The following is a 27,770-nucleotide window of genomic DNA, read 5'->3' as shown; positions in this document are numbered from 1 at the left end:
ACTTCAACAAAGGCATACAAATGGGAAGTATTGGAAGTATGGAGAATGGCAAAGTTTGCAAAAGAGGGGGCCAAAACGGAGTACATTCAAAAGAAGAACAAAGAAAAGAGGAGGAATGATGAAACGGAACCCCTTGGTCCATGTATTGATTGGTTGATTAGTATCCTGTCACGCAGTGCTACAGTACAAATGTTGCAGCCTTCATTTGCTACTTTAATACCTGCCAATAAGTTTATTTAGATGACCAAGAATGACCTCTGGCTCATGCAATCATGTGGCAGGTCCTGAGAGTAGCACCAGCCAAACGGGTCCACTGAATGTGTGTGCGTGCATCAAATAGTCACAATGGCAGCCATGACTATATAACCAAAGCCCTGTCATTTTTAATGTGCATTGAATAAAAGAAAAAGAAAAAAAAAGAGGTAGAATGTTGATTGCATGGTCACAACTGCCATCTTGACTTTTTGACCCCCTTCCTCATGGACATCCCTGGACCACCTCTGGATTTTTTTGACTTGGCTGTACACCTGCTCAAAATCTGTACCCAATCATCCCTCTCCAGCAGATGGGAAGAAATAACAACCCTCTTACAGTCCCCGCCATGTGCATAAATCTTCATTAACAATTGGCCAGTGTCTCTTTTCCTATAGAAATCTTCCATTTCTCTTCTTCTGGCAGGACTAGATATAATGGAGAGCTGCCAAAATGGCAGGATGGCTCAGAAACCCCTCTTCCAAGCTTCATCTATTAGCCCTCTGCCCCTGTTCCAGATCAAAAAGCACAGAGGATGGAGAATTAAGGCTGACACCTTGAGCCAAACCACTTGGGATTAATCCTGCCGAATTCCAAGAATCTTTAAATGCTACCTCACCCACGAAATTAGCCTGAAATGCTTCTGCTTGCAACCAGCTGGCAGATTAATGACAATGGTTTTAGTGCTGTCTCCAGTATCAGAGGGAACTGTTCAGGGAGAGAAGAAGAAAGTATTTGCCTTCATGTCCTGCTTCTGGATTTTGCAGAGGTGCTAGATGGCCGTGGTGGAAAAGAGAAAATGAACTCTTGATCTGCTCCAGGGCAGCATATGTGCTGCCATGTAGAAGGGAAAAGAACCTCAGGAAGCATAGTTAATCAGTTCCGCCATTGGGATATTTATTAGTTGAGTTCACGTAACCCACTTTAGCCACTAACTCAACCATAGTGCTTGACCATTGGATTGGGGAGCCCCTATTTATGCTAACCAAGTCAAGGACCACATTTAAGGAAGTGGAGTTCTTGCTTACTTCTTCCATCTTCCCTGCTATCCCATAAAATGCCCAGGGAGTATTTAGAAGGCTTCCTTATGTTAACAGCCCCTTTCCCACTGATCTAGCATACAGCATTGGGTGTGGCTTGGGAACTGCAGCCAATCAGCATTTAGGAAGCATATTCTGCATGGCCAGGCCTCGGCACCACTTGCATTTTGGCCGATCTACACCTCCATCTCTTTTCCTTGGAGGACTGAGAGAAGGGGGCTTGGCCACTGCCCACGGTCAAATGGATTTTGAGGTCTGCACAACACTGCTGACCAAGGGAAAGGAGATTGGCTCACAATTGTCCAATACAGTTGTGGATTAAACTGCCTGTCTCTCGTCCCAGTACTGGCTGGGTTAGTGGGTGATGCATGATAACTATATGCATTATTGTCAGCCTTCCCAGGTAGACCAGACAGGAAACATGACCAGATGAGCTAATTCTACTTCATTGTAAAGCTACATTAACAGAATCTTGCAAGTCTGAAAGTACAAATCTCCCACTGTCTCTTTTACCGCCTGGGAAGTTAGGGAGGGTCCTTTCTGAGTCTTTTTCTTTTTCCATTATGCAGCTAAGGGCTATGCCCTCTCTTATCTGATCATTCCCTAGGCAGCATCTCTTCCCCCCACCCCCACTCCAGTCTCCCAAGGTAATTCCTACATACCTTGGAGTATGTGTGACATGATGTATGTCCTACATACATCATGTCCAGGTCAGAGGCTGCATAGCAGATGTTTGAGAACAAAAACAGAAGCCTTTTATTGTCTTTGAGAAGCCTTATTTCACTGAAGGCATTTATCTCTTGCTTTTTGGGTGGCCCTGCAAATGGACTACATAAGTCAAATCTCCATTGAGTTGAACTTCTCTCCAAAGACTATCCATGATGCTTCCTTGGCAACAATCCAGAAATATCTGGCCATCACCTTTGCACTAGGAAAAAACATTCATTAAGACACAGGATGAAACCTAGAAGAGTAACACATCTTTGTCTTATCAGGCTGATCTGTTCTTCTTTCCTTTGGGAATGTTGGTGCTCCAGAAGTCCCTATGGTGGAAGATAAGGGAAGGAAAGGCCATAGCATCTGTTGGCCACCTTGGGACAGAGCATGCTGACCCAGGAAGGCTACTTTGTAGCTTTCCATAGCTGTAATTCTGGTCAGAGGTTTGCATATTTTCAGACGTTGCAATTGGAAACAAGAGCCAATGATTTCAGCAACATTTAGCATCAGATGGAAAATATGGTCAGCGGGTCCCCACGGTGCTTTCCGTCATAGCAGAATAAACTGGATCAGGCCATTGCTGCACAAAGCTTATTTCCCAAGGCCATCCCCACCACCTCAGGAGAAAAGCTCTGGGTGTCTTCAGATAGTTTCAGAGTTTCTGCTTTCATGGTTGAGAGAAGCTTTCAGAAGCTGCTTTCTCCCAAAGCTATTTCCCTTATGAAAATAGGGAGTTCTTGAGACACAGGCAGCTTTTACAATGCCAGCTTATTAACAAACATGGATTGAGGATCAAAGTAGGCACAGCCAGAAAGATTTTCCTTAAGGTGACATCTATTCCCTAGCAGTACAGTAATTGTTCCATCACCAGCTTGCAAAAGCTTATGGTCTACTAGGTGAAAAAGACAGCCTTTAGTCCTCTGCCACAGGTACATTCCACTAGCTGAACTATTTTTCTCCAGCATCCAGCTACGGGGAACGTGTTGTCTCTCCATACCAACATCCTTGCTAGCAGCCACCAGCTTTCTATAGCCATCAAGCAAATTCTTACAGCTGGCAAACTCTATAAGAGCATTTGGAGTTGGTCAGTTTAGATGTCTTAACCTAGAGGAGTGCATCCTTAGGGTGGGGTGAGGCTCCAAGGTTGTCCTCTCCCCTCCAAAAGTGACCACTGAATTGTAACTGCACCCCAAGCCAAGGTCATCTAAACCACATTTGAGTTAATGCGTGAATCCAGTCAGAGGATCAAGACTTTCAGGTCCTAGGCAGCCCACCCTCCTTGAGATCCACTAAGCAAACATGTTGGGGCAGGATGCACATGTCACTGTTAAACCAAGTTTTAGCAGTGGGTTGGTTTTGATGTGCACCAGGGACCTGGAAGCATGGGGAAAAAGCAATGCTTTAAGCATTCTGTGTGAAAACTCCTCTGTTGTGTTGTGTTTGCTTAGCAAGAGCCCTCTCCCCTCCCTCAGGCTACTGAGTGAAAAGAGGAGGAGCTGGAAAGCTCAGCCAGCTGCTCTCAGTCTAAGCTCACTAGCTTCCTCGGCAGCATTGCTGGAAGCAGCTTAAAGCAGCCCTCTCTCTATCTCCAAGGGTTGATTAACAGAGGCTCGAGCTGATGATCTTGACAACAGAGGGAAGCAAATCTCAAAGATGCCCATTCAACTGCTGCGACTTTTGGGTGAAGCCCTTCTATTGATCACCACACTGGAGGAGGTCTCTGGAGAGAGAGTGAGAATATAGAATCCAACAGATCTCCATCCAGAAGCGTTGAGCATCAACTTCCAAAATCTGTAGGCAAAACGTACAGATCCATTATTTTCCTGGAAACATCCCCCAAAGTGGGGCCATCCCCTCAAGAGAGTCCCCATGGAGGAGGTGGTGACCAATGTCACCCTCTGCACCACCGATGTGGTTTTCAAGCAAGCCAATGCTTCATCTTGCTGGCCCAGCATGCCAGGAGCTGGCCCAGAGACAGTGATTATCCCTGTGCTGTTTGGACTGATCTTCCTTCTGGGCATTGTGGGGAACACACTAGTGCTGGTGGTGCTTGGCCGTCTCCCATCAGGAGGACGTCCATCACGCAGTGCCACCAACATCTTCATCCTCAACTTGAGCATTGCGGACTTCTCCTTTCTTCTCTTCTGTGTCCCATTCCAGGCCACCATTTACTCCCTGCCAGAGTGGATCTTTGGTGCCTTTTTCTGCAAGTGGGTGCACTATCTCGCCATGGCCACCATGCTTGTCAGCATCTTCACCTTGGTGGCCATGTCGGTGGATCGGTACATTGCTGTGGTGCATGCTAAGCGCTCCCTGTGCATTCGCAGCAAACGCAATGCCACTCTTGGGGTGGGTGTCATCTGGTTGCTGTCTCTGCTCTTTGCCATCCCAGTGGCTAAGCACCAGGCACTTTTAAGCGGGCACCAGCAGGCACCCAACAGCTCCTTCTGCTGGGAACACTGGCCTGGCAATCTAGCTGCCAAGCAGATGTACAAGGTGACCATCTTCGTGGTGGGTTATCTGCTACCTCTGGTGCTCATCACATGCTGCTACACCAAGGTGGGTACCAATGGGGCAAGAAGGGATGGAGATGGGAGGCGCATTTTCAAGTTGGCACACCCAGGCTCTCAGTTTAAGCCAGCATTGCTCAATCCCAGAAGTCCTTTGCTTGCTAGAGAAAGATTCAGTGCACTGGTGGTGGAGATGGCACTTTTCCCAAGCATGCACATAGGACATCCTCCTTACCACTAATTTATCCCTGCCAGTCCATACATGACTTGAACTAAGGGGAAAGCAAGGGTGACTTAAATCTTCTGGTCATCTGTCACAGCAAACCCACCTTCAAATCACAGGAACATAGGTTTCTACCTTAGACAGAGTGGGCTCATACCTTAAGCTAAGCCAGATTGTTACTCATAATTTTTGGTTTGAATTTAGTGTGACCCAGCTCTTATGGATTGTAAACTGACTTATAGCTTAGTGTATTGTGTGACCCCAGCCAAAAGTGGTTATTTCAAACCATGTTGAAAATAAACTTGGGTATAGTATGATGTATGAATCCAATCATCAACAAAAGCCATTCATCCATGCTGCATTGTGTTGTCAACACTGGTAGATGAAAGTTCAGGGGTTCCCAGTCAGCCGAATCTGGGAATTTCCACATGATGCAGAACGTATTCTACTGCTAAGCTACATGCCTACCCACTCCAATGATCTTGTTAAGTTTGTGCTAGAAACTAACCAAATCCAGAGGTCTGGGCTCACCTTGATAGAACAGATAGGCAGCTTGTAGTTCCAAATTCAGTTTAGGAACTTTCTTTCCTTTCCTAAATTTCTTGCCCGAAGCAGAAATTCGCCCTATTATTTCTTCTTACATCTATGCGCATACATACACACCAGAAGGAACAGGGTGAGGCCAGAGAGAGCAAGATACCCCTCCTTAGTTTTAAGATGCAGAATCATATTGTTCCAGAAACATTTTTTTAACATTTAGAAACCTGGAGAAAAAAATCTGAACACATCCACAATCAGATTTTCTCTCAAGCACTGAAAAAGTGGATTTTCGATACGTGAGCCTAAGCAGAGTCTGGAGATAATGCTATTTGATCATGCTATTGCCATTTGAGGAAATGCAAACCCTTCCTTCTCATTTTACTCTACTTCCCTCTAACTGACTTTTTTTCAAGTCATCAAGGTTAATATTTAATTTGTGGAAATACAGATTGTTTTATGTTAATATGGATGTTTGTTTGTCACAGTTGCAATTACTTCTTCGTAGATGCCCAATTTTTTTTAAAAAAATGGAACTTGGTTATTTATTTGCAAATGGTTGTAAGCCACCTTCTCAGCAACATAGATAACCAGCCTCAGAGAGAGTGGGCTTCTCCTCTTCCTCCTTGCATGTGTTCTTCCCCAAACTAAGACACCATGAATGTCTTCATTTGTATGAATAATGTATGAAAAGCAGATGCTTCCTGGGGTAAGAAATTTGTTAGTGTTGAAAAATCTCCTCCCAAAAAAAGAAACTAAACTTACTCCACCTCTCACTTATCATGATTCCCATCCCTATCTGGGCCAGCCCTATCAGGTAGAGTGAATGAATCATCTCAGGTAGACAACATTATGAGGTGGCAGGAAGGTAGAGGGGAGGAAACTCTTTGGGACATGGCCATCTCCTGTCATCTCACAATATTGTCTACCTGAGATGATTCATTCATTTGTAGCCAGAGACCAAATGAACCAACTAAATCACAAGAAGAAACAGATGACAGGAGGAAATTTGTGTCTAGTTCAGCACTCTTCAGCAGCATTAAGAAAACCCAGAACAGGAATTGAGAGAAACTTCTTTGCATTACTGGGAATTTCAGTGGAGAAACCAGCAAATTAAAAAAAAAAAACATTTGTTTTGGACAATCTTCAGTTTAGTGAAAAATGTGGTCCGTCTCCCATGCTGAAGACAGTTTGAACAGCAGTCCAGTCAGATTCTGAAGCTCAAGGAAAAGATACATAATTTTTTCCTTGCCCCCCCCCCCAAATTAGTCTGACTCTCCCCCATTTTCCCCTACAGGTGTGATCTTGGCAATTTCCTCCTTTCCCAGCCTTGGGGAGTGCAAACCTAGAAGTTGAAGTAATGAATAGGATGGATTTGGTTCCCAATAAAATGTTATCTTTGTGGCATGTGGACTTGGCTGGGAAAAATATTCCCTCCTTAATGTTTGTTAGGTGATGATAATGTGACATACATAAAAAGATACAGGTTGCAGACTTTTTTTGACCCCCGGTTCAGCCTCTGGAAGATGCCCTATTCACACAACATATGCAGTCAAACTGTCGGATTTCACTTAGTGTTTTGTGTCAATCCAGCCATAGTGGCTTATTCAATAAATGAAGATTAAATGAACTTAAGATGAGGTGTAGCTTGGTTACATATAGCAAGTATATACCTGAGCCATATAACATGTTTGACAAACCATTTTTGAGTTCATATTCACTAAGCCATATCTAAGTAAACCATATTCTGGTTTAGCATGACTCTTGCGTGGCTTTGTATACACTTAGCCGGTTTTGGAAAGGAGTTGACATGAGCCCTCCTTGTGGCTTGCATTGAGGTCATATCATCATAAAAATATAGGGTTCCCCCTATGGTCATTTAATGGTCATTTAATGACTCATCAACTCTCTATCCATTTAGTTGGCTTTGATACAGTGGCTAGAAAGAAAGTTCTCCACTCTGGGCAGTCTCTTCAACAATTCATTTGTGTCTGGGATTTCTCTGTAAAGTTAAGCTGAACTTCCTTCTGATCTGAACTTTTTGGTTCAAGTTCTTACTACTATTTACTACTGTATAGCAGTAGAGAACAACCTCGTCCTCTCATCCATCTAACAAGCCATCCAGATGTTTTAAGATGGCACTGATATTAGTTCTAAAGCATATATTCTTCAGGTGAGACATTTCCAATTCTTCTATGTTTTCTAATAGAACATGGTCTTCATAACTCCTTTTCTAAAGATTTTTGAAGATTCTGTTATTATATTCTATTATGATAAAGCAGCATTCCTGAAATCCCTACCATGCCTGTTTTTTGACGGCCTATGTTAAAGAGCTGACATGAATCTTGAAAGGTTCTTCAAGTTTGTCCCCTCTTATACTAGCAAAATCAAGGTGGGGTTATTTTGAATTTCTTTCTCACACTTGCTTCACCCCTGGACTATGTAATTGTTACTCCAACTCCCTCCTTAATGGTTCTTTCATATCAAGGTCATCTCTCATTCTTTTACACTGGATGACTTTGGGCCAGCTTCTCTCTCTGCCTCAGCCCTACCTAACACTCAGAGTTGTTGTTCTAGGAAAAATCTGCAGGAGGGAGTATATGGACATCGCCCTTTCCTCCTGGATGAAAGGTGGAATATAAATCTAATAAGTAATACCCTGTTCTCCCAATCTTCTTATTAAGCCTAAGAGTACCTGATTAGTTTATGAGTCAATTTCACTGTCACCAAACAGTAATGCTCATTTCCAGAGGGTATTTAAACAGTCAAATATCTGAACATAACATAGCACACACTACCATTAGGTAAAAAATCTCCATTATGGGAGTTTCTGCCCAATTTCTCCAGGACGTGCCTAGTATCCTGTTGTGCCAGGATAGTATTGGTCTTGAACTCTTATTGATTTTAACCTGTTTGTTTGTCTGGGTTACGAGACCAGGGAAGCCTGCAAAGCCATCAAACCAGCTTTCCATTTATAGAACTTGCAGTTCGTGAACCAAAAGGAGGGAGGGAGGGAGGGAGAGAGAGAGAGAGTTCCTCAATGGGAAACTGAGCCAGAGAACCTCCCCCTCTATCCCAAAAAGACTAAGTAAATCAGTTTTGGGGCAGATTCAGCCACACTGCTGCTGAGATAGAAATAAATCAGTTCAGCTTTCCCATTGTCAAGATTGTAACACCAACACTCCTGATTTGGTACAAGCCGTAGTGATGTCACAGGCATCATGATAACATTACTCAGATAATGTGAATTATGTGTTTCCGTAATGACATCATTTGTGTCATTTGCTTGATGACATCCTGGCATACATGACATCATTTGCCTCCCTGCTTGCCTCCCCATACCAGGGTTGGCTCTGTATTTGAAGGAATGGGATGGCTTGGCCAAGCGCCCTCTATGAATCCTGTTCTGGGTCTTCTTTAGCAGAGGGCAATAAACTGAATACAATAAACACAAATTCCCTTCCAACCTCAGTAGTGACTTAGGAATTCATATTCCTTCTGCGTCATTGCTTTGAGCAAGCACGCCAGCAAGGGAGATAATAAATGCTATCTTTAATAGATGCATTTTCTTTTAATTAATTGACTTAAGTACTTTAGGTCTCCTAGATCTAATGGTTAAGTACATTCATTGCTTGGTTACAGCAGTGCAGTAACTCTGTTTTCAAAAGGTTAATCTAAATTTTGTTAAAGAACAGGATACACTTTTTCTCCTCTTAATAGTTTACCTTTTTTTAAAAGATAAACTATTGCCTACAGGATTAAACAAATGCACTCTTGAATAATTATGAGCTCCAGAAAATAAATGCTAACCTGCTGTTTACAATAACAATGTAAAAAAAGTATATATTTCAGGTACGGCTGATGCTGCCAGCATTGACTGTATTCCTATAATACACTTAACTGAACCAACGGGTGATTAATGCAAGCCCCCCCCCCCCCGGAGGCAAAGTGAAGTTAATTAACCCATACTCTTAAATCTTGCCAGAAACATACTCACTCAGGCACATGCCTAAATAAATTTCATGAATTTAGTGTGAAATTTCTCAAAAGGAAGGACCTCTGATGAGATCACATGCAAGATTTCAGGATTCATAAACAAGGTCTCAGGAATCTCAGGATCTGAACATCTTTTACTTGTCTTTCTGGTTTTTAAAATTCTTTTAAACTGCTTTACAACAAGGGGTGCCATTTCAAGAAGCAGTGTGGTCTGTGCTGAAGTTTGGGGGTGACTTTCTAAGAAAAGATTGATTTTTTTTTTTTAAGAAAAGCAAGTTCTCCATCTGGGACATTGCTTAAAGGTATTGTGTCTGGGCTGCAAAACAGTTTTCTACATCTCTTTGCTGTCATCTAGTAGCTATTTGGATTTCTGCAGCCCAGATAGATAGCGCTGAAAAAGTAAGAAGGTATAAAAACTAGACCTGATATTTAAGCCATAACATTCACATTTCAAAATCAGTCCCAAGATAATTTTGGGGGGAAAACAAAATATTCGTTTTTAGCCTACAGTATCTTTTATTTGCATAACCTTTGACTGGTAAACAGGAGAAAAAGTCTTTCTGTAAACAAAGGTGGAACATAGAGACGTAAAATATTCAGAAATGCTAAATCAACATTTAGAAAAACATAAAATTTGGGGAAACTAGCTATATATACAATAGCTTTTACAGCTATAAAGGTGCTTTATTAAATATATTCTATAAAGATTGCTTTGCTTATAAAAAGGTTTGGTGTATGAAGTTTGAAAAGTTTAGTTTATTCAGACAGTTATTATCAATGGTTCCATTTAATTTACCAAAAAAATCTATTTAAATTGTGTTAAAAATGGAGCTACAAGCTGCTAATTCTACAGAATGGAACCTCTCTCCATTTTTGCCTGTTTATTACAAGAAGGCAGACAAAAATTAAGAAGCCAACAGGATTCTGTATTCTGAATTTGGTCATCTACAATATCAAATATAAAGCTTTTCCAGGTAAAGTCTGAAAAAAGGGAAATGAAACTAAAGCTCAGAGAACATTTTTACCACATGAAATGTTGTCTGATCAGTTCATTTTCAGAATCTGAAGAACTATCGCTATTAGTGGCTTCGTTGGAACCTTTATTTTATCATTTTCATGGATTTCTGGAAACAGCACCTTTGTCTGTCCTGTGACATGTTCACCTGTTCCTTTATTTCTTGATTGGGAAACACACCATCCCTTTCACATCTTCTAAGTCATTTTAAAGTAAGTAGTAGGAAATAATTCAGGATGACCCCCCCCCTTCATTTCTATTTCTACTTTGATTTCACTCCATTTATGTAGCCCTAAGAATCCTGTTGAGTTCCCAAAACACAACCATGGTTTCATTCATGATTACTCAACTCAGTAGTGGGGTTCCCAAAACACACTGAAAAATAAACTAAGCAGATGAATCCGTTTCCCACAGCGTGCTTGGCTAAAATGCTAGGTCACTTAAGAAGTGTCTTGAGGAGTTGATCCAAATCCCACCTAAGCTAGCAACTCTTTTTACAGCATTTCTCCACTGAAGCCTTTTGCTGTATGTAAACTGGCTGGAAATGAAGCTGGCTTAAGAAACCCCGTTCTTGATTTCGACTTCTTCCTCTGCTTCAGCCAGTCACTTTCTCCTTCTGTCTGGAAGGAGAAAGTGGGAGTACTCTTACATAATTTTACAACTTCACTTTTTTTTTTTAAGGTCCATCCTTTTTCCATCCCACTAATGACCTTGTTTAAAAAAAAAAAAACAGTTGGGTGGAGGTTGCCTTCTGTGTGAACTGTGTGTGGGTGACCAAGTCTGGAATTACAGCCCTCAAGAAATTATCAGTGGTCCTCATTTACACTGGGGCAAGCTGGTCATGCAGATCAACCCTTTGTTGTTATGGTCCATGAAGACAGGCTTGACTCCTATCAGCGACATAGACAAGTCCCTGCAGTTTTCTTGGCAAGATTTTGGAAGTGGTTGGCCCTTGTCTTCTTCTTCCTAGGCCAAAAGAGAGGAACTGGTCCAAAGCCACCCAACTGCCTTCTGTGCTTAAGGGAGGACTAGAACTTGTGGTCTCCTGGCTTCTAATCCAGCACTTTTAACCCCTACACCAAGCTGGTTCTTGAATGAACCCCTAGAATACCTAAATAGCCTTTGTGGTCTGCAAGGGTCAAATCCGGGCAAGATCCCTTTGCTGCTGTTGCTTCTCAGCAATGGATCATTTAGGCCTAAAGCTAGCCATGGTATTAATTGCATGAATGCGGTTAACATCTATCTTCATTTGGTTCTTCAAATGTAAATAACAGCTTGGAGGCTGAGTAGCATCAGCACTGGGAAGCGGGAGAGAGAGAAGGGAGAAACCAACTTGTTTCTTTCTGATTTACACACCAAAAACCCTACTTTCCAAAACTTCTATGCTTTTAAGGTGCAGCAAAGTGCCCTGAGAAACTCAGTTTGGAAAGGTGATGTAGACCAGTTTGAAATAATAAAAGTGAAAATAAATGCTTTTTTGCTTTTCAAGGGCAGCCTTCATTACTGCCCACAGAGGCCTCCTTTGCAAATGCAGGTACGGAGGAGAATCTCTTTGCATAAACAAAACAAATGCAGATTAATTAGATCTGCACAATGTTATGTCAACCCTGAGCCATAGAAATATGACGCCTTTGGAACAGGAGATGGAACAGTTCCATTAAGATTAGTGGCTCTTGATAGATGTAACCTTCCTGAAGCTGTACAGTGATCTAAGGTGACAGCCATCAGATTGCCAGCTGGATTTACACAAAATGTGGAACCAACCTTGTCCGAGATCTACTGGCTATATTTCCCCAGGTTCAAAAGTTACTTTCTCTTCTCTTCTGTTCTTGCAAAAAGCTAGCCTCTTAGGTTAATTAAGCGTTTAGTATATTGTGTGAAGCTAGATCATGGTTTAATTCCATAACCAGTTAAAGTGTTAGGCCAAGACAATCATCTTGTGGGAGCAAATGGCATAGGATAAGCAGGCTCCACCTTGTTTCCCTTGTTTGTTTAATTGTAGTTTGCTGGATGGGTCACCATGGAGTAGGCTCATCCAATACACCAAGGCATAAACTATTTACAACCAAAGCAACTGGGTTAATAAAGCTTCCAGCATCAGAATCCAAAAGCATGTTTTAACTTGGCACAATATATGAATCACTGGATAAATAGACCCATCCTTTAGTCCAGCAGTTCCAGACATTTATATTCTTAAAGATCATTGAGATCCCCAAAGAGGTTTGGTTTATGTGGGTTATATCTATTGATATGTACTATATTAGAAATTAAAACTGAGAAATGTTAAAATATTTATTTATTTGACTTTGTTGATTTGACTTCTTTGGAGCATCCTGAGTTTATTTATTAGATTTATACCTCACTTTTCATTCAGGAGCTCATGGCACCATACAGAGCTTGTGGACCTGAACTTGGGTCTTGCTAGTCCAACTCCATGCTGACTTCTTTTTTATTGTGACAAAGAAATAAAACCTTCTCTCTACTTGCTTTCTCTACACCAGTGTTTCTCAACCTCGGCCACTTCAAGATGTGTGGTCTTCAACTCCTAGAATTCTTGGCTGGGTAATTCTGGGAGTTGAAGTCCACACATCTTAAGGTGGCCAAGGCTGAGAAACTCTGCTCTACACTAAACCTATTTTTTATCAGTCTTGATCAGAGTCAGGTTATCTGTTACCATAAACACAACCTTATTCTATTATGCAGAGAGATTTTTCTTCTTCTTACACAACTCGTTGGGGTTAGATAAACAAGCTTTTTTCCATTCCCATCAAATGTGTACAAGAAACTGATTCCAACCTAATCACCTCCAGTTGCTGATGTGCCCACTGGCCAGATCTCCTGGAAGCTCTGGATGCATTCCAAACAGCTCCCCAACTTTTGGGGGAGCCCACAGACGTGTTTGCAATTGTGTTGTGTGAAAACAGCAAAAGTCAGGTCAAAGACTAGAAAATACTTGGTTAACCTGGGGCTACCATACCTGAGCTGCAGAAATTTGGACAACACATGATGGTGGCAAAGAATAAGCCGCTTCTGCATCTCTTTGCTGCTATCTAGTGACCTTCCAGAGCATTGCAGCCAAGCTATTGTAACTCCTGTGTTAACTTTTAAGAAAGTGGTTTAAATGAAGAAGAGGCTTGGAGGAAATGGCTGCCAAGAGGGAAAGCTTGATCATTCATAAAACGGCTGTCACAGCTCACAGGGCCAGCCACAGCAGATCCCTTTAGCAGAAGTCAACTTAACGAAGCTGCTTCTTCCATATGTTCTTGGTCCCAAATCCCCAGAATCATCCTTCCGTTGTTTTTTCCCAGGCAGATGCTCATTTTCCAAGCATTAAAAGGCAAGCACTAATCATTTTTGTTTTCTAGGACTGCCTATGGGAGCTCTTTAAAATCCAAAAGCTTCCTTGCCAATAAAAATGATTCCAGAACCTTGGGCTTTCTGTTGCTGGCGTCTCCTATTCATTTTTGTTGATCATTTAAATAATCATTTTAAAAAGTGAACAATAGAAAAGACCTGCAGGCCCAACCAGTGATGGACACAAAGGTATCCACTGGCCCAATAGACCTACAACTACCACATGGAGCATGCAAGGGAACTGGAGGCATTTGTGGGACACCATCTTAGAGTCTCAGGCTGGGCAGTATTCCAAGTTGTATGAAAGAGTGCTAGGTTCTTCAGTGTACTTCTCCTTACCCCAGAGCAGCCCTTGCTGGAAGCTTAGCTTGCAGAAGGATTTACCTGAGGAGGGGTGTGTATGTCAAGTTTAACCTGGCAATAGCATTCACCCACAAAGTTATTCACAACTTGAAAAATCACCTGTACATCTTTGGAGCTGCCAAAACCTAAAAGTGATTCTCTCTGAGCACAATTATTAGAGTTTTCTTTAGCAAGATTTGTTGAGACAAATGAGATGGGGTTACAAGAATTCCAGCAACTCAACTATTTCTCATATACAGCCAATATATGCCTGTGTACGTTATAGCGGAGGCTGATTAATTTGCTCAACAGCTTTTCTATGATTCAGCAAGGAAGTGGGTTGTGTTGCTAACTGAGAACGTGCAGGTGACTGTTTACTGAACTGTCTCCTGAATCTTTATCAGTTTGGGACCCTATTTTTACCAAGTCCCTTTTACCCCTGTATCAGAAATGAAGCAACTTCTTGGGCTGGCATGGCCATTTAAATCAGGAAGATGTAGGCTAGACTGGAAAGGGGGAGGAAAATAGCAATGACAAACCACTTTTGTATCATAGCCAAGGAAACTGCATGGATGTAACAATCCCCAGAAATCAAGGTCAGCTTGGAGATGTCTTTACATTTATCTTATATCAGTTCCTCCAGCTAACCAGATTTGTCACATTCCAACTACCATCAGTACCTACAGAAGCTCCTGAAGAGGTTTCAAACCTGAGCCTCCAGTAGCCAGCCCATGTTATCTCACTTCCACTGCCACCATTTTAGATTCTCAGATGCCAAATAACACAGAGCAGGAAAGGTGGAAAAAATGCCTCCCTCCAATTTTCAAAGAATTAGCAGACCTAATAAGCCATCAGGGTATAGCAGATTCCTTTCTGTTTCTGACTTTGTAAATACCTCCAGCTACTCAGATAATTGACTGGACTACATCCCTCAGCAGCTGATCTAACAAATCTTGATTTGTTCTGGGGTTTGTGGAAATGCAATTTATTGAACAAACCACAACTGGCTGGGTTTACACAACACATCAAGCCCCAAACAAGCAAACTCTCTGATGGGTCTATTGGCATGACACAATCAGTTAAATAGGCATGTGGCAACATTTAACCCTGAGCTAGGGTTTTCTACCTCTCTGTACTGCTATTGGTGCTCATAGGGAATTTTGCAACCCAGATTTGGTGGCCCTAATTTGAGGATATGTCCCTACAACACTGCCCATTTTTTGACACATATCATACATCCTTTTATTAGTTTTACAATGTGTTCCTTAATGGCTCTACTGAAGACAGCTCTCAATGAACAAAGAGCCCCACCGGTTAAAATATAGTGTTAGCAATGCTCATTAACTGCCCTGCAGATTTTTCAATTATACCCAAACATCATTGTATGACACAAACTTTTGGAGATTCAGGTCATTTAATTAGAGGGAATTTTGTCCAGGTTAGCCCTTATTCATCTGCTATCTTTCTCTATCATGCTGTGCATATTTAAAATTTCTGTGAACTGTTGTTTGCTGTTTTGCAACCAATTAACATGATGACAATATTCAATTGCAGGTAAAGGTGTTTCCAAACAAGGGGGATGTATGGGTGGGTGGGTGGGTGGATATGTATAGCTAATATATAGTTCAGGCTCTTAAAAACACCTGAGGGTCTGTAAAAGAGTAGGGGGGTGCAATAATCTCAATTGAAGCTTGACCAAGTTAGGGGAAGATTCATTATCCTCTTGCAAAATCTTGCAACAGGCTTAGGAAAACAAATATTTTATGAAATAAGGCAACATTTTCTTTCTTTTTTCTTAGGTTTTATATCACCTTCATAAAAAAGTGAAGAATATTTCCAGGAAGTCAGAGAGATCAAAGAGAAAGGTAAGTTCCAAACAGCAATTACTGAGATGAAGAAGACGCTTTGCGTTTCACGAACATAATAAAAATGCGGCATGTCTGTACCAAAGCTGTACTAATATAATTGATGAGACTTTATCTTTCAATGGCTGTTGGAAGTTGTTAGGACCCTGGGCTGTGCAGTCCACTGAATTTTCATCTAAGAAACTCATTGAGGGCGATAATTGGCAATGTTTTTCCTGAAAGAGAGCCAACAGTTCTGTCTTCTTGCAGGCATTTAAGGTTAATGGTTCTCATGCTGTGCATATTTAAAATTTCTGTGAACTGTTGTTTGCTGTTTTGTAACCAATTAATAAGATGACAATGTTTGAGCAAAGTTCTAAGCACAGGTAAATGTGTTTCCAAACAAGGTTTTAATCAGTTTCCCTCCTTTATTCACCAAAGGTTACAAAGAATCCCAATGTTAATTTGCAATACTGCCACAAGGAAGATAAAGAGATGGTTTAAAATGATAGTAGAGTTCCAAATTAACTTTTCAATTTTTAAAAATATGGGGAGTTGGGTGGAGGGTCAAGTTTTTGCTAGTCTGAAGGAACAAACAAACAATCTTAAGGACTGAGGGTATCCTGTAGGGGTAAAAAAGGCCAAGATGGTGCTTGAAGTCCTCGCCCTTTTAATGTGCATCACAGTTCTAACAGATGTAAAAAAGATACAGGGCTTTGTGTGATTGTAATCTCTGTTCTAACTTTTTAAGCACACACAGCCTTCCCACAGATATTCCTGTTGGGTAAAATGATCCTGAAAACATCTCTGCACCTCTGAAAATCCTACGTGACTATTTGTATCCATGGTCAGATACTGTTTTACTATTAAAACTACATGCAGAAGCTGTTGCTTCACCTCCCTTTTTTTAATTAATCTTTTTGGCCTGGTGAAGGATTCTGGAGTACTCTGAAATTTGTACTCTCTTATGGTCTTTAGTGGACTTGGTGAAGGTAGTGCTCTGATTCCAGTCCTTTCTGAGGTCATGGTACACTTTAGAATCTAGGTTTACCCAGGTTCCGTGGTTGAAGATGTTCTGTGAACCCAGGTTTTGTAACCCTGGTTTATGGCTTAGCATATGTGATCCAAGCCAATTGTGGTGTATTATTATTAGTTGAATAAACTATGCAGTTCAGAGTGTTGGTTAGACTAAGCAGAATCATAGTTTAAATGTGGTTGTCCTCTGCTTGAAGACATCTCATGAAGAGAAGCCCACCATCTTTTGTAGATGTCAGCCCTTCAAGACAGGCCAGGCCGGGAAACAGACTCCACCAGGACTATTGGAACTCTACTTTATTGTTGAAGGGCATTATAACAGAATCTTGAAAGCCTGACAGAGATTCTATCTTTCTATACCAAAAAGAATCAAGGTGGGGCAATCTTGAGCTTCTTTCTCATTCCCTTCTCCCTTCCTGGGCTAAGCTGGTGATAACCTAGTATCTGTTGAATTCCTTCCTCAAGGTCATCCCTATGTTCCTCTACAGTGGGGGAAGAAAACTATGGGGAATTTGGAGATCAACTATCTGCATAGTACTAGCTTTCATTGAGGCTGCTATTATCTGTCATTCACTGTTGCTTAGACTTATCTGTGTTAGTTATATTATTTTTTTGTATAGTAATAGGGCTACCAGGTCTGAGTTGCAAAACTCTGAACAACCAGTAGGTGGCAGCGACAAAGGGTTAGAAATGTCTATATCTCTTTGCTGCCCTCTGGTGGTGATTCCAAGAAAGGGAGCACATCCCACAGTAGCCAAAACAAGGGACCAATGCCACTTAGAACTGGTGTGAGTTCACTGCCTTTCCCCACTTGGAGGAAAAAGATCTTGCCCAACAACCTGGACATAAAAGCATCTATGGGGCTAAGTCAGCCATTTATGCAACTCATACCTGGAGATGTGGATCATAAAATGAGAATAGTGGGTATGAAGGATAGGACTGGGGAGACTTTAATCCTTTCCTTTACCTTTGTAGGCTCAGCCTTTGTAGAATCAGCCTGCCAACATCTGCTCCTTGCAAGGAGGGGGGCTGGAAGTTCTATTGATGTGGACGTGGACTTCTCTTTTAATACAAATAGCTTGCCTGTGTTTGAATATAAAATAGGAATCTGATCCCTAAAGGGGCAATGGCCTTGTAATTCTTCCTCTACTCTTACTGTTGTATTTTCCTGGTCCTACTCAGCATATGCATCAGCTTTTTTTTTTTTTTTTGGTGCCTTTGAGTCCCTGTTGACTCCTGGTAAATGCCTGGACAAGTCTCTGCAGTTTTCTTGGCAAGATTTCAGAAGTGGTTTGCCCTTGCCTGCTTCCTAGGGCTGAGACAGAGGGACTGGCCCAAGGTCACCCAGTTGGCTTTGTTCCTAAGGCAGGACAAGATCTCACAGTCTCTTGTTTTCTAGCCTGGTGCCTTAACCACTATACCAACTGGCTCTCATATGCATTGACTACTTTCCTTTGAAAAGCTATCCAAGCAACTGTAAATTGCGTATCCTTTGTCTCAGATAATTGGGCACTTGTATGGCTGAAAGAGTGAAGAAAGAGCCACTCTGGAGAGACCTCTTAAATGCCCATTTTACAAGAGCATCAATTTCAGAACCAGTTCAAATAGGATACATGCTTGCAGGACAAGAGTGTGATTTGTTATGATCATGGTCATATGGAATTAGATTATCCTCAGATGCTGTTGTGCTATTAGTGTTTCTGTTACTATTACTATTTATTCTATGTCTTATTGTTGTTGGTTTTAGTTGCAATTGCAAGATGGGCAGCTATATAAATTCATTAAATAAATAACGAAATGCCTGTTGCCCTTAACCCTCTTTTTAGCAGTACAGAAGTCTCTCCCCCACCATAATTGCTAAAATCACCTGTTATTTTGAGATGGAAAATCCATAAAAAGCCCTGTGTAAGTCCTAGCAAAGTCTTTAAAATATTTATGTCTATCTCATGTTGAGCTTGACTCCTGAAACTGCTGGGCAGGTCCATGTGATTTGTTGCCAACAATTTGGAAGCTCTCATTACCTTCCTTCAAACATTACGGGAACAAGTACAGATCTGGTTCTTGAGGCTCAACCCCATCTTTTGCCTGCTGCCCTATTTTAGGGACAAACCACTTTTTTTCTTTGTGATTAAAGAGGTTCATTATAGCAGCTATTTTGTGGTGAAACCTCAGCAGTTTCTCAGATGTCCCAAGTAGATCCACTAGCTTCAAAAGACTAGAAAGTCCTGGTGATTACAGTCATATAAGGGTCAAACTAGACATGGTATTATGGCTGGGATCCTTCAAGGATGCTAACCTGGCTACTGAATTAACCCATTTTCCATATATACTCAATGCACTGAATCACAGACTAAGCAAATGGGTTCAGCTCACACAACACGCTAAGTCACACCAAATGTAGCATGTTATTCAATGCAGTTCTAGGACTTTACTGAGCTGTTTATTCCTATCCATCTATCATCTATCATCATCTATCACCTATCATCTATCAATCACAGTGATTCTCAACCTTGGCAACTTTACAATATGTGGACTTCATGCTGGCTGGGGAATTCTGGGAGTTGAAGTCCACATATCTTAAAGTTGCTAAGGTTGAGAAACACTCATCTAGAATCAGTTAAGAGTGCGGCATGCAGAGTAAGGAGATTTTCCTTTCCCCTTCCTGTTGGGATGGTGATGAAAATCAAATAAACTGGCTTCTTGCAGAAGGAAGGTGGAAAATGTATTTTCTCAAAAGCAAACAGGTACCATAGCTTAGGCAGATCACATGCTCTGCATGAAAGAGGTCTCCAGACTGAACCCCAGCATGTCTGGATAGGGCTAGAGGTGGGAAGCCCAGTTTGAAATCCAGGAGAACCTCAGTGGAGGTGAAGGCTATCAGCCATGTACTAATGGCTGGATGCAATCTGAGTTTGCCCTCTGAGTTTCTGCTCCAGAAAGGGCAGGTCTGTGCAAGTGAACACTCTTTCAGCCCTCAGCACCATATAGGTATCAGAGGACATTGGTGTCTTTGGCCTAATAATCAAGGGAGCACAAAAACCACATCTGCAAAATGTTGGTTGGAAGTGCACAACTGCCTTGAGTCTGTTTCTCATTAGCTAAGAACAAAATTATTGGGAGTCCGAAGCATCCCTCAAAATGAGAGAGGCAGATGATGATTCCAGGGAGGTATTATTCTTCCAGTCTGGATTCCTTTGGCTGCCAGACACACTCTGAAACAAGAAAATAGTACACTACCAACACGAAACCCAAGCACTCTAGCTATTTGATGACTGAAGGATGCATATAATTTAAAATAATTTGCTCTTGTATATGTATTATATACCAAATCGGTTTTCCATTTGAAGCATATTTTTTGCTGAGAGACTCTGCTTTCCTCTGGCCATTAGCTGTTTAGTTCCTGTGCCTATAATATTATGCTTAGCAATATGATAATTATATCATATTGATGGACATAAATGGGGCATAATGCTGGGTAGATACTTTTAACTGTACCAGATATAGTTGTGACTAGACTGGTTCACCATAGTAGTTATTTTGTGGTGGAACCTTGGCACTTTCAGATTTCCCAAATACATCCACTAGGTTGAAGTCTGGAAATGCCTTGTAAAGTCCTGTAATTATATATCTAGTATAGATAAATATACCTACAAATAAAGGTGAAAGTGTTAATCACAACTCTTCTCAGACATTTAGACAAACTTTCCTGACCTGTGTTGGACTACGGCATCCATCTCTCCTCTCCAGTGATGGATACTATAGTCCAACATGCTTGGAAAATACCAGAATCAAAAAGTGCTGTGTGTAAACTTTGTTTTCAGATTGGCAATAAACTAACCACCAACAATTTGCAGAGTAAAAAAAAATGTTAGGATTGGTTCATTAATACAGTAGGGGAATTCTTGTGGCAATGTTGAGTTTTCGTTCGGGAAGGAGAAACATGAGGACGTGAACAACCAGCTCAGTGCATTCTTTGTTTATTATTTTCTGGATGGGAGGACAAAGTAACAAAGGTATTGAATACTTACAACTTTGTTGCAAGTTTTTAGTTTCTAATTTTTTTTTAGAAGTTAGGAAATAAAAAGTGGAAACTTAGCAACAGAATGGAATAGATGACTAGCCAAGGAGATATATAAAGTTCACCACTCAAGTTCATAGATATGAAAGCTTATGCCTTTGAATAAAGTTTGTTAAGCTGAAAAGGTGTCACCAACTCCTAATATTCCAGCGTGGTGCAAACACTTAAAATCAAAACTGTAGGAATGCCTAAGAGAAGAGGAATGTCTTTGCTTGGCATGCTTTCCTTCCTGTATTAAAAAAAGTGGTATCAAACGTAATCACGTCTGCTTCCCGGATGTGTTGATGTGCATGTGAGATCCTATCAAGTGAGGTCCTGGCTCATAATCAAGAAGTTACTTTGATTATGAACCAGGACCTTACTTGATAGGATCCATATGCACCTCAACACATCTGGAGAGCAGAGTTGGGGAAGCCTGCATTTGAGATCTTCAATCCCACCCTCACTTTTCATCTTCTCTACAAATATGAATGTTCGTTGAGTTGCTTGCTCCTTTCCCATCTGGAGAAAAGAATCGGAATCCTATCTGCCTTCAGAAAATCTGCAAGCACGTCTGTTCACTTCACCGGAGAAAACCATGCCAATGGATTTAGGGCACGAGGTACACAACATCTACCTTCCCTCCAACCAATGTCACATTAATTCAGCTAAAGTCACTCCTTTAGGATTCAGTATCAGAGGCAAATCTGAGTAAATAATCCTGCTACCATCATGGGTGAGGAGAAGCAACTGCCATCTCTTGTGGCAAACCATTAGAGACCTTCACATCATGCTCTCCTTCTTTTCCCATTCAGGTTGCCTAAGCAAGATCTAAATGGCAGAATAAGAGGGAAACGTGAATTAGAAGGGCCACATTTTAAAAAAAGCCCCTTTCCAAAAATTAAGAAGCCAGTGAGAATTTTTTTTGTGTGTGTAAAAGAAAAACGAACCATGCTTTCTGCTCATTGGCATCAATAGCTGAAAAAAGATGTTGGCTGGTGAACTTGGCAATACATATTTAACTCTAATTGGAGCAGCACAAGGCCAGAAGTTTGCAAAGCTGCTGTTTGAACCCACAGCTTTCAAATCCAGTTGGTTGTTTAGACTAGTTGCCTCATTGCCAGAATTCTTTATCCACAGGGCAGGATCAGGAGGTATTGTGGGGAAAAAATAACATAATTTTGGTTTGGCAGGGACAGGAATGGGCGTGTATGTTGTGTTGAGTAATAAAGCCTTTCCATCATCTTCTGTTGAGGCCACTTGGGTAGGAAGGGCTGACACAGAGTAGAAGAGGTTGGGGACAAAAGTGCAAAAGAGAAAAAGCCATATTTTCTTCCACAACCCCTAAAGCCATGTGATCATAGCGAATGCCAGCTTGGCTTGTGTTTGCCAAGGTTACCTTTAAATCTGCCCCAAGACGTTGCTGTATCTGATTCTGACGGCTTTGGAGTCTCTCTGCCAGAGGGTGCCCTTTCTCCAACTATCCATCACCTCCCACCTTTCCTCTTTGTAATTTGTGCGGCAATTATTTATTCAGAATTACCAAAACAAATCTCAGGACAGTGCCATTGAAAGCTATTCAACTCCAAATGACTCAGAGGTTCTTTTTTTTTTTTTTTAACCAACCAGTGAATGCATTCAGGACAAAACACTTTGCTTTCCAAAAGTAACCAAGAGCAATGTAATTAGAGTATTTCCAATAGCACTTTAGTGCTGGAAGTGCTAATGTAGAGGTTGTACTTCTGCGGTGAAGTTTGGGTGATGAATCAAATCAAGACCTGACAATAATTGTGAGCTCCCAGAAAGTAACTAGTGTTAAAAGGACAGTGCAGATAATAGCTTTCTATTGAACAGGGATGTTCAATTTCTCCCCTCTCCAAATAGTCAAGGGCTAGATGTGTGTAGCACACGAACCACAAATGAACATACCACATTTTAGTCTCATGTATGACACAAACCCAAACTGGGGATGAACTCCTGCTTTGGTGTGTCAAGTCAATCCAGAAAATGGGTTTACTTCAATAAACCACAGTTGGGCTAATCTAAATTTGCACGTTGTGTGTGAACACAGCCAGTTCCATCTGAATGCATTGCTAATGCTCTTCCAATAGTCCAGCATGGAGCATTAATTAGCCTGGTAAGGCAAACATGCAGGCATGGCTCCAGGATTTCTTTTTCCCCAAACCCTTAGTAATACTTTTGTTCTGGTACAAGTATCCAGAAATGAAGAGGATAGGCTTAGAATGGAGAAACTGGCACTACCTACCTCTTTTTCCCATCAAGATTTTATTTCTGATTTCTTTTTCTCCACAACCCCCAGTTGCACTTGCCCATTTTTGAACTCCACCTTTCTTTTGCCCGATTCTCCCCCAACACCCAATTTGGTCCGGTTTTCAGAGAGTTCTCTTGTTGATGGACAAGTCTCAAACCCCTTTACATAATTTCTTCCCAACATTCCATTCGCTTGGAAAAAAATGGAAAGAATACATATCTCAAATGACTGCTCCAGCTAAAAGCATGCAGAAGGAGCATGCAGGGAACTAAAAGAATGGACATCCCAGATGTTCTGGAACTTGGACACCACCATGAGAAACATCTACGTTGCGTCTAGCTGCCATGCTTGAGGTAAACTCACCATATAAGCAGATATTCCTGCTTATACTCTTCCAGTTAGGTGTACGCTTACAGCAGTTTTGGCCACCATGAAGACATGACCAGAAGGGACAGTAAACTCACTAATACCATTACAAAGAACATAGTGCATGCAGGCATGTGGTGGCACTGTGGAAGATTGGTGAGGAACTAGTGATGCAATCCATTTTTTTTCCTTCTGCACATATTAGGTACTCTAACAAGGTGTTGCAAATTGTGTGTAACTTAGCAAGCTTTGTCTTGCAAATTCCTCCATGTGCCTGCTCAGAAAGCGTTACTCAGCAAGCTCTGAGGATCGCATTGTTGTATTGTAAATCACTCTTGCCTTTAAGCTTTTTCTATACTAGCAACAACTGAGATGAAGAGAACAATGTGAGTTCTCTGCTCTAACACTTGAAGAAGAGAAGGAAAGTAGCAGCATTCAGAAATAATGTCACATGGACAAACTTGTTTGGAAAGAGGGTCAATTTTCTGGGTTCTCAAGTTATTGACAAGATATATCATCAGACCATCCTCAGATGTTGTCAGCTAGGGACCAAGTTTTACTTAAAAATACCTCTGGCAGAAGGTCAGCTTTCTCTATTATGACCAAGTCACTAATAAGATGTGCTCCACAAGCAATTTCCAGGTGTTATGTTTATCCTTGCCATCCCTTAAGAAAAGTATAAGAAGGTGGCAAAAGACCCCAGACACTTTGAACCCTGACATAGATCTAAAGGCCAAGGAAGAAAAGGTGCTGTACAACTGCCAGATGCCTCAATATGGTTCATCCACTGCCATTTCTCTGGAGTTTCTGGCAGATTGAAGGGATGTGGGTTGTTCTATCTTTTTCTCAGTCACTTTCTTAATATTTATTCAATAAAAACCTTTTGGGTGTTTCACCCTGGTTTGAGCCTATGGCCTCCAGATCCTAAAGAACCGATTGACTTCCAGATATCCACCAGTGCCAACACAAGGCGTCATATTTTCAAAACTAGGAAATTTGCAAAGTCCAGAGATGGAAACACAGCATAGTGAAGGAAGCCTTCAAGGTCTCCTTTAGTCTTTTCTTAGTATGAGGATGCAGCTGTCTTGATACTTAAATCCTCAGTCCTAGGGAATGATTCCTGCATGGTTTCTATAATTTCTGAGGAGCCACGCAGGAGCGTGAGATTGCAAGTCAAAGCCTCTTTAAAGTCAGCAGCAAGCAACTCATCAGCCACTGAACAGAAGGGAATGTGAACTCTCCAAGGTGCTGATACCTTCAGAGTCCTGGTTGTTGAATGGACCCATTTGGCAGATTCATGCAATACATTAAACCGGTGTTTCTCACCCTCAGCAACTTTAAGATGTGTGGGCTTCAATTCCCAGAATTCCCCAGTCAAGGTGCTGTCCACACATCTTAAAGTTGCTGATGTTGAGAAACACTGCATTAAACAGTAAGCTGAACAGATCGGATTCACATGCAAAAGTGCAAAAATGTAACCAATCTTATCACTTACTGAGTTTATCACGCTGTGAGGATCTATCTGCTAGATGTTAAACTGACCTGGTTAAGCATGTTGTAGAACCCAACCTTGGTGAGTGACTATTCCATAATTTATTAGATTTTTATCCCACCTTTCATTCAGAACTTCGAGGCAGGGTACATAATGTTCCCTCCTATTTTCCCCTACAACACAGTAAGGTAGGTTGGGTTGTGAGTGAGGGACTGGTCCAAAATCACCCAGTGAAATTCTTTGATTCAGGGGGATTAGAACCTGGGTCTCCCCACTTCTAATCCAACACCATAACTACTACACCACACTCAAACTGTGTGTGTGTGTGTGTGTGTGTGAGAGAGAGAGAGAGAGAGAGAGATTTCTTGATGGCCTCAGGCCAAGACTGTAAGCACTTACAGGAATGCAATTAAAACAGCAGAAGTACAATTAAAACAAACCCTGAAACAAGACAGTGTTTTTTAAAATGAAAATATTCAAGCTCATTTTTGGGAATGAGGTCATTAGCAATATTACCACCAAACCCTTTGTAGCAGAAGTAAAATTATATTTCTTGTCAATCTGTTCTGAGCTGAGTTTAAGAACTACATCAAAAATAAGTTAATTACTCTGCTGATAGCTGCCAGATTGGAAATAGCTCTACATTGGCTCTTCCCTATCACTTGATATATAGTTAAATAAAGCATGGCATATGGTATCTATGGGAAAATTAACATTTAAAATAAAATATATGCTGAGATATGCTGATCTCAAAGATTTTTATGATACCTGGCAACCCTGCATAAATGTGATTAGTTATAATAATAATAAGATTCTTCAGAACTATAGAATATTATAATAATAAAATTATTTTACCTGATATTTTTATATAGGTTTGTAAATTATCCACATAGTTGGTTTATTTATTATCTTTTTTATAACCTATTTTACCTGGTTTGCAAACTGGTTAAACATTGTAAAATGAATCAAACAACTCTACTACTCTACCCCAAGGAATACAGTCCCAAAATGCTTGCAGTTCTAAAAATTAACTACTTCTATGCTGTAAGCTGAGCCTCAGAACAATCTAGCAGCTGGTCCAATATCCTCCCCATGAAACCCAAGATGTGGACAGTAATGTGTAATTCTGAAGGCTTCTTCAACAAAACATAAACATTTTAGTGCCACCTCTTGCATGACACAAATGGCAGCGAACTAGACCTCTCTGGGGACTGCATTTTACAACAGAGGGATTCCAGATTTTCACTCAATCTCTTTATAGTCACAACAGACACCAGGATCTGGCTAACTACAGTTGAGCCTGAAAAAGTTAAGCAGGGTTGGATCTAGTTACCTCTTGGATAGGAGACTTCTTGGAAACCTTAGGGTTGTAGATTAGATTGGAATATTGAAAAGGACTGGAAGATGGTAATGGCAAAGCACTTCTATACTGCTGCCAGAAAACTACACGCGTTGGCAAAGTGGTCTGTTGAGCTGAACAAACAGGAGGCTTTCTTTGCCATTTGGTTGAATTATGATGTGCGAGCTGCAGTTGACGCAGGCTGTCTTTCCAAAATCTCTCTGTCCTTTTCTTTCTTGCAGACGGCACAGACAGTACTGCTTGTGGTTGCCGTCTTCCTGATCTCTTGGCTCCCGCACCACATCATCACAATGTGGGCAGAATTTGGGCAATTCCCCTTGAACAATACCTCCTTCACCTTCCGCATCATCTCCCACTGCTTGGCCTATGGGAATTCCTGCATCAACCCCATCATCTACGCTTTCCTGTCGGAGAACTTCCGCAACGCCTGCCGCCAAGTCTTCGCTTGTAAGTTCCTCCTTCAGCCGGCCCCTGCTGACAAGCTGGTGAGAATTCGTGTGGAGAATTTTTCCACCACTCACTCCACAACTAATGTGTGAAAATGGAATCATACAAAGTACTATGGGAAGAACAGCAAATAGGTGGTAATACAAATGTTCAGAAATGGACTCGTCTTGGAAAAGCTGGCCTGACCAGGCCATCCATCATGTTCACCATGGCTATATTACCCATTCTGTGTTGGCACCACTTTGACTGCCTTCTTCAGCGCTGGTCCATTTGTGGCTTAAAAGAGAGGCAGTTTGGTGTAGTGGTTAAGGTGTTGGCCTAGAAACCAGGAGACTGTGAGTTCTAGTCCAGCCTTAGACATGAAAAACCGTCTGGGTGACTTTGGGCCAGTCGCTCTCTCTCAGCCCAACTCACCTCACAGGGTTCTTGTTGTGGGGAAAATAGGAGGAGGAAGGAGCATTGGTATGTCTGCCACCTTGAGTTGTATTTGAAGAAAAAGGCGGGATAAAAATATTTTAAAAAGCGGGGGGGGGGGGGAGACAATGTTCTAAGCTACTTCTCATACTGCCTGAAGGGAAAATACCAAATCTGTACTAAGTTCTACCTGTTGCCTGCTACTGAAAAAGGCAGTGGAAAGGAGACACCAGTACAGCAATCTCTCTTAACACTGCTGCTACCAAACCCTAGCCTTTGGCTTACCTTCAGCTCGCAGAAAGGTGCTTTTGAAAAGCGTTTTGATTTTTAGGGTGACAGTGGGTATTTTGGGTGTCTTGCCACACTTCAAAAGGTTTGCACCAAAATAAAACTGGATTCAGTACCCTCTGTGCATTATGCAAGGTTACAAAGCTTATCTTGCTTTGTGCGATTTATTTTGCAGTTTTAACTTTTTTTGTTAATTTATGGAAAGGAGC

At 41.4% G+C, this 27,770-nt stretch overlaps 1 protein-coding gene across 1 annotated transcript; it reads left to right on the top strand.

The window, feature by feature from the left end:
• The first annotated feature begins 3,878 nt into the window (after window positions 1–3,878).
• LOC103050624 (galanin receptor type 1-like) lies at window positions 3,879–27,770 on the top strand. Its single transcript, XM_007426072.3, has 3 exons — window positions 3,879–4,568; window positions 15,786–15,851; window positions 26,634–27,770. The coding sequence occupies exons 1-3, from the start codon at window positions 3,879–3,881 to the stop codon at window positions 26,949–26,951; spliced, it is 1,074 nt and encodes a 357-aa protein (XP_007426134.1). The 3' UTR covers window positions 26,952–27,770.

Source organism: Python bivittatus, unplaced genomic scaffold, assembly GCF_059951505.1.
Source record: "Python bivittatus isolate LINGU-HERP-01145 unplaced genomic scaffold, Pbiv_v1 ctg000190_np1212, whole genome shotgun sequence".
NCBI lineage: Eukaryota > Metazoa > Chordata > Lepidosauria > Squamata > Pythonidae > Python > Python bivittatus.
This window is presented reverse-complemented; position numbering and strand designations above follow the sequence as displayed.